At 36.6% G+C, this 17,530-nt stretch overlaps 2 protein-coding genes across 2 annotated transcripts; both read right to left on the bottom strand.

Annotated features, from left to right (window-relative positions):
- Positions 1-8,583: 8,583 nt before the first annotated feature.
- LOC147499577 (uncharacterized) lies at positions 8,584-9,938 on the bottom strand. The gene is made up of 3 exons (XM_086563505.1): positions 9,329-9,938; positions 8,882-9,111; positions 8,584-8,775 (listed from the first exon to the last, which is right to left on the bottom strand). Exons 1-3 carry the CDS (start codon positions 9,936-9,938, stop codon positions 8,584-8,586), a joined length of 1,032 nt encoding a protein of 343 aa, XP_086419631.1.
- A 5,850-nt stretch (positions 9,939-15,788) lies between these two features.
- FAF3 (FANTASTIC four-like protein (DUF3049)) lies at positions 15,789-17,078 on the bottom strand. Its single transcript, XM_086559142.1, has one exon. It carries the CDS (start codon positions 16,895-16,897, stop codon positions 15,941-15,943), a length of 957 nt encoding a protein of 318 aa, XP_086415268.1. The 5' UTR covers positions 16,898-17,078; the 3' UTR covers positions 15,789-15,940.
- Between the last annotated feature and the right edge of the window lie 452 nt (positions 17,079-17,530).

The raw sequence follows: 17,530 nt of genomic DNA on the forward strand, positions 1-17,530 counted from the left end.
ACGTTCGAAGCTGGCACGAGTTAACAGCTTACACGCATGATTGGGTCATCGTTGTAGCATGCGGTGAGATAGAATATAGAAGATTAAATTTAGCGGGATGGGCCGGAAAAATAATTACGACGCGACGTCAAACGAGTTGGTGGTTAGGAGTATTAGGACCTTAAGCCTAATTGGAATATATTGGGCTTGGGCCTAAATATATCGGCCCAAATAGAACAAACGAAATCGCGAAACAGGAAAACCAAAAATCGTGAAACCGAAAATCGCACTTAACTTCTCCTTCTTCCCCAATTCGACAATACCCAAACCCTAGGAGAGAGAAACCTAAATTCTCCCAATTCCCATCGATCCAACCCTCAATTCTTCACACTCAAACCTAGAAACACTAAAATGAAGTGAGAGAATTCTAAATCTCTTGGAAATTCGAGCATACCGAAGCCAAATCGCGGCGACAGGTGAGTGAATTCCTCTCCAATCGATTCAAACCCAAGAATTCGAACAACCAATCCCTAACAACACTCAAATCAAGTGTGGGGATTCAAAATTTTTGGAATTGGCGTCGTATTTTCGCGAAAGGTGAGTTTAAATTCGTTTCAAATAAATAGTTAACTTCAATTTCGATAGCTTGAGGGTGTATTGCTGGAATTGATTGTATTGGGGGTGTTGAAGGTCGGAAGTGGCAGTTTGGAGGAGCTAGAGTGGAGTGAAATAGTGGTGGAGTCGAAAACTAAGGAGGGATCGGCTGACTCGGTAAGAATTTTAAATATTCAATCTATTTTAGAGCATTGATGCTAGTTCACACTTGTTTAAGATCACGTTGAGTAAAGAATGAGTGAGAAAGAACACCCACTTAGTCGTATTAGATTAAATGTCAATTGAAGAGTGGAATTGGTTGTAATTAGAGTTGGGAAAAATCATAATAGTTAGGGGGATTGATAGATATGATTGGCATTGACGTGCGGCCCTACAGTGGCTGTAAATGACTACAGAGCCCTGTCAGAGTAACGATGCGAAAATGGTCTCAGCTCTTAACGTAGTTAGATGAAAATTTATCCGAAACCCAATTCTTAATGTCGAGATTTCTTCTCGGCTTACGCTAGATAATAATTCATCATTGTTCGATCAATTCTAACAACCGACGTATATGTATATGATGTTATAGGAGTGAATTCGAGTTGATTCGATTAAGCGGGCTCGATTTGGTTAAGTGGGCTTGAGGAGAAGGAGCTTGCTAAGGTAGGAACCTACATACCAATATATGGTCTGCTTATTTTCATGCATGATTTGAATTATTTAAATAGAAAATAGATAGTTGCGTATCAACCATGCATGTATATATGATATTCATGTTTTGCACTGTATTTCCTCGATATAAACTGTATATATAGATAGCTTTCGTGTGAAATGGGTTTTTGGGTAAAATCGGGTAGGAGATTTGTTTTCTTTGTTAAAAGAGAAAAACTGGTTTTGGGAAGGGTTCGTCTCTTGTCTCGATGGAGAGAGAGAGATGGATTTTGTATCTTGGATGAGGATTACCCGGGTGTTTGTAACTAGGTGTGAGGTTCTGGATTGTTCCCGGGATAGGTGTTGTTATTTACGATGATTCGCCGTTTGGGAATCATCGGTTGTTATTTACTATGACTGGCCCGTTTGGGAGTCATAGGTTGTTTTTAATCGATTGTGGGAAATCCAGGAACTCATACCTACAGAATCAACGATTTAAAAGGAAAACTAAATATGTAATTATAGTATTTTAAAAATAACTGGTAATACGAGTATATATATATAATACTACGCTTATCACGAGGGGATTTGGAAAAGAATTGGTGAATTCCTATAAAGAAGGAACTGTTGTCGTATTTCCGGAGACGACAGTTCGCTCTAGGATTCCAACGATGGTGTACACCTTTCGAGGTGGTGGGCCACCTTTAAAGGGATGCATCACTGGATGTAGTCCGGGAATTCCTTTTCTACTTTTCTAGATAACCATGCTTGTACATGTCACGCTGTATGGTGATTAGCTTGTGTGGGGTTACATGTTACCTCGATGAGGTTTAGGCGAGGAGTGAGTTTAGTCCACTCGGATGTGTCGTCGATCCCGAAAGCGGTCTGCGAGTCGTCGAACGGTTGACCACCGTAAGTTAGGTGACGTTCCGTATGGGGTCGTGGGTCACGTGGGCCCACCCGAGCCCTAAAAGCTTTGGAGATTTTGTGTGTCTGAACCCAACACAACAACGGCATTCAGCTCCCCCGGTAAAATCGGAAAACAACGGTGCATGGTTCACACCGGAAACCATGAACCGAGATTTGCCTTTGATCGGGTCGAAAATTACCGTCGTACCCCCACCATTCTAATAGGATGCAAATGACCACAATAGTTGTATGATGATTGTGAAAAACTATATTTTGTATATCAATGAAGCATGTCGAGATGATTTCTCGCTAGTTAGTGATGTATATATATAGTCATGATATTTGAATACTTTTATGGAAACCCCGCATGTTTTAAATGTTTTCTATAAGTAACTATTTATTGGCTATATGTGTGTTTCTACCGGGCATAGTTCTTTGCTCATCCTACTTAACATTTCGAGCCCGGCGCCTTGGGAGGAGGTTTTTTACCTAACCCTAGTGATGACGGTTATGGTGATTTGGGAGGATTTCCTTATGCTTGACGAAGTTTATATTTTGGACGAGTCAAGTTCATACTTTGGTTGTATAGAGATAGTCTAGTCATTTTGGTTGTATATGTATAGAGCTCCGCTCCTTTGATGTATTTATTTGATGTATTTGAGTAGCGAGTTTACATATTAAAAACATGTATGGTGGATGTATATAATGTCGTTTAGAAGGTTGGTTTGTATATATATGGTTGTTGGAAGGTTGTAGTTTAGGATTTCCAGGTTATACGAGGTTTATGACATAGGTTTTAGGGTTTATATGATAGGTCGATTAAACAAAGGAAACTCGCCAAAATTTCGGTTAGAATCGGGATGGTGTCGGCCTCGAGATTTATTCCACGTCCTCGGGATGTGTGTTGGGTCTCGGGGCGTCACATGGATGTACATGTTCGGCGTTGGGAAGCGATTGTGGTAGCCAGGGAAACTAGGTAAGACATAGATACGACGTGATTTTAGGAACACGTAAAGAAAGCCTTAATTAGTATAATTATGGTAATATGTTGATTAATGATATATCTTAAAATAGATGATTGTATATGGTTTTACAGAAAGGTGGGTCAAACTAATTACTTGTGCAGAGACGACCTACTCTGTAATTAAGCATGAAATAAGGTAAGTATAGAATATGCTTGGCTGGTTATTAGTTTAGCTAGAGCCTAAGGCGCCTCGTGGAGGAACTAAATGTCTTTTTATTATGCGTATGGTTTGTTGTGTGATTAGTGGGAAGTTAAGGCGCCTCAGTGGAGGAACTAACTACCTTACATGTGGTATGTATATATCGATATGATTGTTTTTATTATTGGAAGCTAAGGCGCCTCAGTGGAGGAACTACCTGCCTTAATTATGGTATTTAAGGATGTTGTATTAGTCGTTGGAAGTTAAGGCGCCTCGGTGGAGGAACTAACTGCCTTATATATTGGGTATATATATGTATTAGTATGATTTGTATTTTAAGGCTACTCACACCAGCATTGTTTATAATGCTTACCTGATTTGCATGTTTGCTTATCGGGTGTGTTCATTAAATGAACATAGTTGATAAGTCTTGACAGGTTTAGTGTTGAAGAAGGTTAGTTACTGCTTGTGGTTTGCGTTAGCGTCGCATTTCAAGATAGGTTTTGTTTTCCCTTGAGGTGATATAGATTTTCAGTTGAGACAATGTTATTTGTATTTTCATTTGTAATTTTAAATAAAGAGTTATTGAAAAGAGATTTGTAACCTAATCACCTTAAGGTGATATAGATTTTCAGTTGAGACAATGTTATTTGTATTTTCATTTGTAATTTTAAATAAAGAGTTATTGAAAAGAGATTTGTAACCTAATCTTATTTGTGAATTTTTGTAATGAAGAGGACTTTTGTTTAATTGAAAATTTTTATTGGTTTTTAATTATCCGCATATTTAAACTGTTTATAGGTTTTTGGTAGTTGAGAGTGCGTCACACCTCGAAAATCAAAGAGTCGGGAACAAATATTGTTTTTCCGAATTCTGTCGAAATTCAGGGTGTGACATAACCGGAAAATGGATGTGAGTGCATCGAACTAACCTCAAAGAATAATTAATGGGAAATCGGAGAGTGGATGCAACACTGCAATGAACTAACCTCAAAGAATAATTAAAGGGTAACTGGAAATAGGAGACTGGATGTAAATGCATCGAACTAATCTCAAAGAGTTACTAATGCAAAATTGGAAAATTAGATGCAAATACATTGAACCAGCCAACGTCAAAGAATATTAATGGGAAATCAGAAACTTGATGCAAATGTATTGAAGAAACCTCAAAGAATAGTTAACGGGAAATCGAAAATTGGATGCAACATTGCATTGAACTAACCTAAAATAATAATTAACGGGAAATCAAAAATTTGATGCAAATGCATCGAACTAACCTCAAAGAATAATTAGTGGAAAATTGGAAACTGGATGCAACTGTATTGAACTAACGCCAAAGAAAAGTTAACAAGAAATAAAAAAAACTGGATAAAAATGCATTGAACTAACCTCAAAGAATAATTAACGGGAAATCAAAAACTAGATGCAACTGCATAAACTAACCTCAAAGAAATAATTAACGGGAAATAAAAAATTGGATGCAAATGCATCAAACTATCCTCAAAGAATAATTGATGTGAAATTGGAAACTGGATCCAAATGAATTTAACTAACCTCAAAGAATAATTAACGGGAAATTAGAAGCTGGATGCAACTGCACTCAACCAAAGAATAATTAACATGACATCGAAAACTGAATGCAAATCCAACTAACTAACATCAAATAATAATTAATGGGAAATTGGAAACCGGATGCAAATGCATCGACTAACCTCAAAGAATAATTAATGGGAAATAAGAAACTTGATACAAATGCATTGAGCTAATCTCAAAAAATAATTAGTGGGATGAAAATTGAAAACTGGATGCAAATATAATGAACTAACCTCAAAGAATAATTAACGGTAAATCGGAAACTGGATACAACACTACAATGAACTTACCTCATAGAATAATTAATGGAAAATCGAAAACTGAATGTAACACTGCAATGAACTAACCTCAAAGAATAATTAACGAGAAACTAGGAACTGGATACAAGTGCATTGAACTAATTAACCTCAAAGAATAATTGACAGACAATCGGAAACTAGATGCAAATGCATTCAATAAATCTCAAAGAATAATTAGCGAGAACTCGGAAATTGGATACAAATGCATCAAACTAACCTCAAAGAATAATTAACGGGTAATCGGAAATAACATGAAATTGCATCAAACTAACCTCAAAGAAAATTAATAGAAAATCGAAAAAGTGGATGCAACTGCATCAAACTAACCTCAAAGAATAATTAACGGAAAATTAAAAACTAGATGCAACTGTAAGGAACTAACTTTAAAGAATAATTAAAAGGAAATCAGAAACCGGATGCAAATAAATGTAACTAACCTCAAGGAATAATTAATAACAAATCGGAAACAGGAAGCCAATGCATGGAACTAATATCAAAGAATCATTCAGGTGTAATCGAAAACTGGATGCGAATGCATCAAACTAACGTAGAAGAATAATTAACTAGAAATCGAAAACTAGATGTAAATGTATTAAACTAACCTAAAAAATAATTAACGGGAAATCGAAAACTGGATGCAAATGCATTGAACTAATTAAACTCAAATGATAATTAACTTGAAATAGGAAACTGGATGCAAATGCATTGATCTAACCTCATAAAGTTATTAACGTGCAATCCAAAACTAAGTGCAAATTCATAGAACTAACCTCAAAGAATAATTAACAAAAATTGAAAAATGGGAAATCAGAAACTAGATGTAATTGCATTAAACTAACATCAAAGATGAATGAACATAAAATCAAAAAATGGATACAACTGCAATGAACTGATCTCAAAAAATATTTAATGGAAAATCAGAAATTAAATGTTAATGCATTAAACTAACCTCAAAATGTTGTTTTATGTGTAGTGGAAATGTCTCAACAAGTATATGATTGGGAATGACTTGCTATTTAAGTATATTTAATATAAATTTCACCTCATTGGGTATTCTCACAAAAATTTTATCAAACTTCTATTATTAAACAACAAAAAGAACTCGAAGGGTTTTTATAAAAGTGCGTTATTATTATTATTATTATTATTTTCTGGAGTGTGATTTTCATGTTGCAAGAACTTTGGATGAGTGACCAATGTAATATTCATATCTCATAAATGGATCTATCTACATAGTTTAAATATTTTTTAAAACAATTTAATATAACGGCACCCGTTCGTAGTACGGGTTCGAAAACTAGTTTTAGAACAGTGATTCTAAGAGCATCATCAACGCGTTGTTATTTTTTATTTTCAATGTGACAGTTGACAATTTTTATAGCAATTTACGTCACCAACGCATTGTCAAATGATCATTTCTATTTTAAGAATTGTCAAAACTGGAGCCAAATTGGTTAAGAAAATAGAAATGGTTCGCACGGGAAAACTTGACCCGTCCAAGAGTAGAAATGGTGTGCACGGGTCTACTTTAGCCGTCCAAGAGTGGGACTGGTCAACTTTACCCGTCCAGTATTTTTTTTTTTTTTTTTTAATAAAAAATTTAAAACGGTTCAATTTTGTACCATTGGAATTAACGGCTATATTTAGTTCCGTTGGACTGGGCCTATATATATTGCATATATGCTTAACTCATTTTTCACTAATTCACTTCATCTTCTTCTTTCTTCTTTTATTCTTCTTTTATTCTTCACCAAAATCACAAAATGTCTTCACAAAAATCTAGAGGTAGAGGAAATAGATGTGGTAGAAATAGTGAAAACCAAAACCAAAAAAACAGCCAACATACCTATGTTCAAGGTCGTTCAAAAAATTTCACAACTGTTGAAGATGAAATTTTATGTCATAGTTGGATTTTTATTTCAGAAGATGCAGTTGTTGGAACGGGCCAAAATAGGCATATTTTTTTTGAGAAAATTGCTAATGAAATGAACAAGCGTATGAGCCAGCTTGGTCATGCAGGGCAACCACGAACTGGTGGATCGGTTCAAGCGTGTTTTCACATCATCCAACATGCGGTAAGTTTATTTCAAGGTTATTATGATCAACAATTGAGAATGAATGCTAGTTGTACTAATGCGGATGATACAATGTCACGAGCTCGTACTATTTTTTTAACTGTTCAAAAGGAACATTTTAAATTTGAGCATTGTTATTAGATTTAAATTTTAAGTCCAAAATGGAATCATTTATATCAAGCTAGAAGTGATAGTAGTTCAAAAAACAGAGAACCACTTCTAGTAGTGATGTTAGTGGTGGCATCAGTGGTGGATCAACCGCTAACAATATTGGAATACCCAATATTTCGTTAGATGAAGAAAGTCAACCATCGAGAGAAGTGCCCGGATCAGAAAAATGGCCAAAGGGAAGAAAGTTTAAGAAAAGAGATGCTGATGAAGTTGCGCACCAAATGGCACAAACTCTGGAGGAGGTCAGAGACAATCAACTTACAACTGCAAAATATCTGCAAGAACTAAAACGACAAATGTTCCTCTCAATGAAAAAGGAAAAAGAAGCTGAAATATTGAGGCTTGAAGCACAGAAAGAACAAGATATCATGATGCTTGATCTAAGCAAGTTTAGCGGTATTCAACTGACATTTTGGAAAGATAAGCAAGCAGCTATCTATCGTAAGTGGGTTGAAAAAGAACAAGGTATTCCTGCTGCTCCTTCTATTCCTAATTATCCAACCTCTTCTACTCTATACATTCCAACCCTCCTAGTCCATACATTCCAACCCATTATTCTCAACAGTTTGGGTCTTTTTCTTCTTCTGGATCAAGAAACAGTGCTACTCAGTCTCGTGGTACGCGACCACGCTCTCCCAATCCATTTCTGAGGGATGAAAATGAAGAATATGAAGATAATGATTTTTAGTTATAACGTTTTTAATTCCAAGTATGTTGTAACGTTTTTAATTCTAAGTATGTTGTAACGTTTTTAATTTCAACTATGTTGTAACGTTTTTAATTTTAAGTATGTTGTAACATTTTTAATTTCAAGTATGTTATAACGTTTTTAATTTTAAGTATGTTGTAACATTTTTAATTTCAAGTATGTGCAAATCTTATTCAACAAATCACAATCTTATTTAAACAAAACAAATTTGATAAAAGTACACTTAACAGAAAATACAGAAAGCACCAAAACTTGATGAAAGTACAGTTAATAGAAAATTCAACTAAGACAAATCAAACTTAAACAAACTTGATGAAAGTACAGTTAACAGAAAATTCAACTAAGACAAATGAAACTTAAACAAACTTGATGAAAGTACAGTTAATAGAAAATACATAAAGCACACTTAAAAAACACAGTTAACAAACTTAAACAAACTTATTAGTTGTTCCTTTGGTTGTGGCGTGCACCATAACGTGCCCAATGATGTTCAACCAGATCATTCTTCAATTGTTGATTAGTAGCTCCACAACGAATACTTAATATCCTGGCTACCATGTTTTGCACAAACAGATGGTCATTACTCTGCATCTCAATTTCATGCCGCAACCGTTCATCTGAAGGTGGTTTCCACTTTGAAAGTTGTACATTACGTTCATTCTCAACAATCATTACGTTCATTCTCAACAATACATGTCTTCATTATACGGGATAGAGCTCCTCTGTCCCACTGACAAACAGGCCTGCTAACAATTGCAAATCTAGCCTGTAAAACACCAAAACCATGTTCCACATCTTTACGAGCTGCTTCTTGCGCTTTTGCAAAATTAGTATCCATAGGAGTAGCAGGAGATGGGATTGTTTGAATCAGTGTAGCCCATGGTCGATATATTCCATCAGCAAGGTAGTAGCCCATATTGTAAGGATTGTTATTAACTTGATAAACACAAGCTGGAGTTGTTCCTTTGACTAAATTATCAAATAAATGAGAATTATCTAACACATTAAGATCATTACACGATCCAGCCATTCCAAAGTATGCGTGCAAAACCATAGCTCCCCGGTCTACAACCGCTTCCAAAATCACACGATTAAGCTTTTCTAGCATGGCCCAAATGAGTTCCATGCCACGCAATTGGACAATTTTTCCATACCCAGTGCATATAGTCTAAACTACCCAACATACCTGGCCAATCGTGTTCTTCACCTACTGTAAGCAAACGTGTTACATCTTCTTCCATTGGGCTTCTCAGGTATTGTTCTTCAAAACAGTTGACAATTGCATTGCAAAAATGATGAAATGATTCTCGGGCCGTACTCTCAGCAAGTTTTATCCAGTGATCCATTGAATCAGTTGGACAACCATAAGCAAGCATCTGTATTGCAGCTGTCATTTTTACCAAACCCGAAACCCCAGGCAAACCAAGAGCATCACAAGAAGACTTAAAATATGGATCAAAATTAGTGACAACTTCCAATATATTGTTAAAAAGTGGTCTTCTCATACAAAACCTACGACGAAACTTACCTGCTTTATAAGTTGGTCTATCGAAGAAAATAATCATCGACCACCAACCGTTCATGCACGCAACACGATCGCGGTTAGTGTATTCTCTACCATCAACAGATCCACCCCATTTTGGTACAGATAAAGCGTTGAAAGCCGGAATCATTGACGTCACTACAACTGCATCACTTTGCATTTGTTGAACGATTGCGGTATTTTCATCATCGTCGTCGAAAATTAGTTCACTTACTTTTTCGCACCAATTGCTATTATGACTACTAGAACCCATGACAAAATATAAAAAGTTTGATTGATGAGAAGAGATGAAGAAATTATGGATGCTTCAACTGTGATTCATCTGTGATATATAGCGTAGAAAGTGTAGGGAAACAATGGGCGTGAAAATGGGTTGGCGCCATAAAAATGGAGGGAATTGATGGACGGGACAACTTGTGCCGTTTATAAAAGAATCATGTCTACACAGGACAACTTTAGCCGTGCGAAATGAAAACAAACAATTTTTCTTGTTTCGCGTTGGTACTTGATTCGTTTTTGACTATTTTGATCCCCTAAAAACGCTGATGTGTCACAATGGAAAATAACAATGCGACTACCTATAAAACTTTGGGCGGGACGACCATTCAATTCGATTGGGCCTGAGTAACCTCCTAACCCGCCATCTGAATTGCACATGTTCACTATTTGAAACCTCCATTTGATTGGGCTTCAAGTCAGTTCTTCAGTGCAAGATCGAGATAGCTAAAAAGCTATTGTCAAGCCCAACCAAGTCTCTCGTTTCTTGAGTCCGAGACTCCGAGCCGTGGCAATAAATTGTACGCGGAATATTCTTGTTACTAAATTTTCTTCTCCAAATTTTGATGAGCATCATTACTTGGCATTAAGGTCAAATGAAGCATAGCATCAAATCTAAATAATTGTAGTCAGGATTGAGGAAACATTGGCATTTGGGTTCTGATTGGATGTCTCAATGAACCTGGCCTCATGTTGTCCTTAAAAAGAAATTCCATCTAAATATAATTGATTCATGAAATTGTCTAGCTGGTGTCGTAACGTGCATTATGACAAAGCTCCCTTAGTCAGAATTTAGTCGGTGCATGAGCTAGGAGGTGAGGGAAATTTGTGAAATCATAGAAGAAATCCAAGGTGCATGAGAAAATATCTTTATTGCAGATAGAGTGGCGTCTCTACTTCACAGTTGGAGAGAAAAGTGAACCTGTTGATCGGCGAGAGTAGGATCTGGGAGATCAACTTGGTAAAAAGATGAAAAATTTGAGCAAACCCAAGAATCTTCGTCATTCCCAAGAATCACCTAAAGACAAGTCTCCCTCCAATAGTTAAAAGAGCAAACCCAACAAGTGCATGCAAGGACTAAATTTTGAGAGAATAAAGATCACAGATTCAAGCACATGCATGTCTGGGACAGTGAAAATGAGTGTAGTAGCTAGTTATGAGTTATGACTTGTGAACAAAACAAAAGAAACTGAAATTCGGCTAGATAGTGGCATGTATATGTATATGAAGATCCTGCATAATCTTGGCTTCCACAGTACAACATAGAGCTATACCCTTGGGCAAGGAAGTTAAGGTCTATAACCCTGCAAAAAAGTTATCTATGCTCTATAGGTATGGGTAACTTTTCTCTTACTACAAATAAAATGTGGAACAATGCAACACGGAGCAATGCATTCAAATTATTAATGTCAATGCATGCTCAGACCATTAGTTAGAATATCTTGGTAATGTGATATCTTGCCTTTGAAGCTATTCAATCAGATTTCAATTTGTTGGCGGGCATGTTCATGGTGAAACTTTCACCGTGAAAGTGAGAAAGATTAGAAATGGAAATTCGAAAGATGCTTAGCTCAATAATAGCAAGAAGACAAGAATCCTCATGATTCCTAACCATATAGGCTTGATTTCCTGAATCTACCTTGTTTATACTAGTGGAAATGGGACCCTCTTGGATATCAAACTGGCCGGTATTGCGATTCTTCTCATCATCCATGAGAATAATGGGATTTCCATGGTGAACCATTGCCGACCATTTTGAATTTCGTTCAATTATCTTTTTGAATTTATTGTATTCATTATTAAATAAAGGAGAAAGCAATATTTGGCCAAATACCATCAAAATTTTCATGCATGCACAATCAATGTTGTTTCTTACTTTCCTCCGTAACTTTTCAAAGAATTGCACAAATTAAGATATACAAGTCATTAAACTTTTACAACTGAGCTTAACTATTGCTTTTTATACATTTTCTAAATGCATAAATAAATTATTATTGGTACATGGCAGGTGGCCAATCTTTTTCAATTCTCTTTTAGTAACCATATATTGGTCTATGAAATCCAATATATATTGACCAAGTGCCCCCTTTTAATTTCCCAGCCATCACAATTTTTTACGAACGAAATACATGAAGAAAAAGTGCTCCATGCTTTTCGCAATAACCACCAAGAATTCAGTTCAATTCAAAAGATAAGCACAAAAGACACTGGTGGTCATGGTTGAATACTTGAATACCAGTGTACGCGACCATATGAGCCATGTGGGCCCTTTCTACTCTTCTAATTAAGCTCTAACAGACTTTAGTCATTATCAAGTTCTTCACCTAGCTTGCTGATTTAGTGATTTAGTCGCAAACTTTATAATGACAACTATTTAAAGTATCAAAACCATCCTCACTATAATCAAATTTTTTTTTGTAACGAAAATTCATCATGGGAAAGAGACAGGGGATTGGGTGGATAACAAGACTGGTCGAAGAGGGTCGATCAATTGGATAACATCATTGGAAGAGAAACGCGCACGTGTCCACAAAAAAAATAAGGTCGCATGGATGACCACGAGAAATATTAATTTGAATTTAATCGTCAAGTTGGCGCAATTAGGCAAACCATGCATATATGCGTATATGTAAATGTTCGAGTCCTAGGTACAGAGAGGTGCGGTCCTCGTAACATTTTCTGTTACATGGAGCTGTTTTAGGGTGGGGGCATGCCATCCACAAAATGTATAAGCTGACATGTATGAAAGCTTAACGTAGCTATAGATTTGAGGTTGAATTAGTCAATTAGTAGAGGGGGACAAATAAAGGACTGGGAACGAAGAGATCCATTGAAGCTTGAAAAATGTGTTATCCACAACTAGAAAGGGAACAACGGAAGAAGTCAATTCACTTCTTATTGTCTTCTTAGTGGGTTCCGTTTATGTCCGCGGTTGGGTGGACATGGTGTGGGATCTATGGGAGGTGATGTGTGGGCTTGGATGACAGAGATAATATGGATCCTCATTTGGTTGTTGTTGGCACTTGTTAAAGGAGTAGTGCTACGTGTACTTACTTTTTAGACTTACTATTTGTGACTCATAGTAGTGTCAAATGGGCTGGGCTGAGCTGGCCTGGCTCTCAAACAATGAACCTCATGTTTTAAGGACCAGGCCAGCCTTACTCTCATTTACCTCGAGGGCTGGGTTGAGTCGGGCCAATGCTTAAATCTCTAAACCTTTACTCGCCCCTCAACTCTCGTGGGAGGGCTTGAAGGGCTGGACTTGAAACCAAACATGAGGACCGGATACTATGTTATATATTTGATTTACAAAATAAATTTAGAAACATTAGTTAAAAATAATAAAATCGAATGCACTTCACAATTAAACTTTCAAACTACTAACAAAACTTGTTAAAATTGTATTAGTCAATTAAGATAAGTTAAATTCATTTCATAAAATATTATAATAAAATTATAAGGTTGACAAACTTAATAGATAAACATTTTTTTAAGTGTTTTTTAGCATATTAATGCTAAAATGAAATATATTGTAAAAAAAATTATTAAAATATATGTAATAAATGTTAAGGGTCTAATGAGGGTCGGGCTTAAGAGAGGGCTTAAGTTTCAAAGTCTAGGCCGTTACCTCCCCTCAAAAGTTTGAGGGTCGGGTAGGCCTAATCCACGAATGTGTGAGGGGCTCATTTTGAGGACTTTTTCAGCCCATGGGCCGGGTTGAGGGTTTGATCGCTATTTTGACAGCCCGACTCACTATTTGGATAACGTTGGTTTGTATTGCAATACACACGGACATGTATATCTATGTAAATCAATGATTATGACTTTTGACACATCAGTAGGTCCAGATAGTAGGTCAAATAAGTGTGTCAGTGAGTCAGCCTAGCATTACTGATTGTAAAAGACATGAGTTGGTTATGACTTATGAGATATTGAGATTCAAATAATAAAAGTTAAGCTTTTCATGTTTTCCAGTATTCTATTATCTTATTGTGACTACGTGGATTGCATGGATTCATCAAGTCAATCTTGCTCATACAGTCATACTATCAATTGCTTGATCATATTCTTCGTTTAATTTCCTTGGATATATTCCTTTCAAATGAAAATTTTAGTCCATAAGAGATAGGAACTATGTAAAATTGACCGAATACTTGGAGGACACAAAAAATGGCCATCATACAGTGCGGTTGTGCCTCTACAGTTCTATAATGACAGATGACTGAAAAAATACATTTTCCGTGAAAATACAACAATCCAATCTTTTAATACGCAACTAAGTTTAATTATTAACTTTGAAAACTTAATTAACTTAAGTTTATTGGATCTAATCATGGCCGGAAGTCCTAAGTTTCAAGTTATGGAAAGTCGGAAAGTGTAAAGTAGAGCACAAGACCACACGTAGTACTTTAATGAACAATAAGAATTGTAAATTATGACTAATTAGCATGATTATTTGGAAGTTGGAACACAGCCCATTCACGAAGTGCAGGGACGGGTATAGGGCGGCTAAAACTTTTAAAACTTGATGTATTTTCTATGAACGCCCAAAGCAACACTGAGTAAATTGTTGTGCGCGCTATATTTTAGTTTTTTGACGTTATGTTCTGTGGAACTCCTTGGGATATAAAATACAGAAAGTAATACTCTAATAGCCGTTCCGTGGAACCAGATTTACCATTAAGAAAGAAGGGACTCGCAATAGCGCTCCTGTCCTTTACCTAGCTTCATGTAATTTAACTATATATCAATAGAACAATTAAAAACCAAAAGACATTGCTCATTGCTCATTGCTCATTGCTCATTGCTCAATGTTCTTAGAATTGTTCTTAGATAGTGCTCATTGCTCGTGGTCGGTGATTGGTGATTGGCTCATTGGCTAAAGAAACTGGAATTTCCAAAGCATATAATCATGCAGACATAATGATGATACATGCATTTTTAACAAATTCCAACCCCATCTGTCCATCCCTCTTATATATTCCTTTCTGAAAACTGTAATGTATGGATACCCTAACTCCACGATCAGACATTGCCCTCCTCTTTTAAGGAACCTTACCCAACCAACTTACCAGAATCCGATTACGGCATTACCCAAATCTACCGCGTATGACTAAGTAAACCACCACCCAATGTCCATTATACCCTCATCTCCTAGGTATACATATTAAATATAAGCACTAGGGTACATTTGTAGGCTTTGGTTGTTTCTGTAATTTGGTAGACAAATAACAAGTTTGAAGTTTCAGAGAACATAACAAGTGATCACATGGTGGCACCTGGTCCAGCGATGAGGTCAGTCCATGTTGAGAATGTAGGTCCATATATGCTTGTCACTTTGATAGCAACTATGGTATTATGGTACACATTTATCGGAAAAAAATCGTATTTTCGTACACCATAGTACACCACAACTTGCCCACTTTTTACCAAGTAACACTCCTAAAAGGCCAAAACTACGAATTGCCCTTTGCCATTGTATGGAATAGATTACTTCATCAGTCCATCCTTCTTGTCTCTTTCAAATACAAGTCAAATACATTACAACAAAACAAATGAATTATTATAGGTAATTAATGATCAAAAGTTTTAGCTGGTTTTTTAGCATTGACGTCCAAAAAGTAGCGCAAATGATGGATGGGTATGATCATAATTGAATGGTTCTGATTGATACATATCTACACAGATATAGTTGGGGGAAAATGCTATGTTCTTGCACATACTTGCATGTGAGTGTGCTAAGTACTGTTGTCTTTTAACTCTTTTTGTCCATTTTATTATGAAGGACAATGCGTTCAAAAGAAAAACTAGAAGAATGTGCAGAAAATGGACTAAAGAGAGCTCTTCCATAACTATAATAACTACCATTAGTACTAGCTAAGGTGAAGGAATTCAAAAGACTGAAGCTAAAAAAAGGTGGGAAAAGATAAAGAGAATTGAAAAGTTGTATAACACCCAAGAGAAATCCAAAAGAAGGCTTTAAGAAGTAGCCACCCAAAAAGGCTCCCAGTTTAACAACCCTTTGTTACTCCTGCCACCTTCCTTGCACCTGCTTGGCCTTTGAATTTTTCCCATTTCAGCATTTGCATTATTTCCATCTACTTCCTCATTCAAGTAGTCTTCTTCAATGCCTTCATTTTCAACTTCTTGTTCTTGGTCAGAATCAGAAGAATAAGGAGAAACAGAATTCTTGACATAGTGGAGTTTAAGGCGCCCATTACGCCTTTCAGCCAGGAAACAAGTGTTTAAAGATGGGACTACAACGGCTTTCATAACAAGTCGACCGCCTTCACGGCGAGGCTTAATGCTAAAACAATTTGAACCACTAATGGATGTTAGAGGGGGAGGAAGTGAACCATAATTCACCTTCTTATTACCCCAAGTATGGCGCAGCAGTCTTGATCGTTCTTTTGTTGGCGACTTGTTGCTTTCGGAATCAGAAGAATAGGCAGAAGAGATATCAATCTCGTCACCAATGTCACTACCTGTTTCAGAACCTAATGTCTCAGTGCATAATGCCAAACTTTTATTGCTAAGCTGGGATGTGGAACGGTTATAAACAGGATGGACATAAGGCCTTTCTTTCTCCTCCTTTGGTTCATTAGAGGGGGTTTTGGAAATGTTGGTGAGAGATTGAATAAAGCTCCATCCACCCAAGTCAGCATTTGAGTTAGCATCTTCCTTTATGTCCTTAGTTATGTTGCTTTTGTTCTCACCAATGTTGTCATTGCTCTTGAAAACCTTGCCCTGGTTGAAGTTGTCCTTGTTTTCATTTTCGTCGATATCAGAATCAGAATCTGTTGCGCAAAGGCTCTCAGCACAATGAGGCTTAAGAAAAAGCGACTTTGTTGCAACCATTTTGATCCCCAGGGCTCTTGGTTCAACAAAACAAGGCTCGAGGCAGGACTGTAGGCCGTGACAAACCATGGATGACATAGTTAAGGACAGGGGAGATGGCTTTGGTTAAAAGGTTAGAGGCTGCTATAGTGAAGAAATGAAAGTTGCGAGCAGGATTTAAGCAAAACCCCTGGGAGAAAAACAAGAAGAGGAAGTTCAAGAAATGTGAAGAAAGGAGCAAGGAACAGAAAGGGTGGAGAGGAGAACATGTGAGAGAAGTGTGAAGGGTGGGTGTGAATTTGTAGTGCTCAAAAAGTGCGCATAGGGACATAGGGTCTAAGAAGGCAGAGAGAGGGACCCTTTTGACGCCACTTGAATTGTGCAACCTCCACTCTTTGCCACACATTCATAAAAAGTAAAGAGAAACTCAATGTTAATTTGTTCAGCTCAGCCAAAATTTCTTTGTATTGCAACTTTGGAATATATTTTCTAATCCGTGGGAAATTCATTTTCAATCCATATCTCATGTCAGGAGCAAATTGTTTCATTAAGATATTATGAGGAGTCATGTGTGTGTGTGAGTGCAGTGGGAGAGAGATATATATGGAATGTTAAAATTTGATCCAAAACAACCAGCTTTTCGATCTATTCTTTTCTCCTTCCTTCCAAAAGAAAGCCAACAAAGTATCAGAAAACCAAGGATTCTCTCAAATATATTTGAAAGTGATTGCT

The sequence above is a fragment of the Coptis chinensis genome, chromosome 5 (assembly GCF_015680905.1).
Source record: "Coptis chinensis isolate HL-2020 chromosome 5, ASM1568090v1, whole genome shotgun sequence".
NCBI lineage: Eukaryota > Viridiplantae > Streptophyta > Magnoliopsida > Ranunculales > Ranunculaceae > Coptis > Coptis chinensis.

Coding starts and splice junctions, on each gene's coding strand:
- LOC147499577 (XM_086563505.1), bottom strand. CDS start 9,938: ATGGGTTCTAGTAGTCATAATAGCAATTGGTGCGAAAAAGTAAGTGAA. Junction 9,112..9,328: donor TGAAGAACACGATTGGCCAG/GTATGTTGGGTA, acceptor TTGATAATTTAG/TCAAAGGAACAACTCCAGCT. Junction 8,776..8,881: donor TTGCAATTGTTAGCAGGCCT/GTTTGTCAGTGG, acceptor CAACTTTCAAAG/TGGAAACCACCTTCAGATGA.
- FAF3 (XM_086559142.1), bottom strand. CDS start 16,897: ATGTCATCCATGGTTTGTCACGGCCTACAGTCCTGCCTCGAGCCTTGT.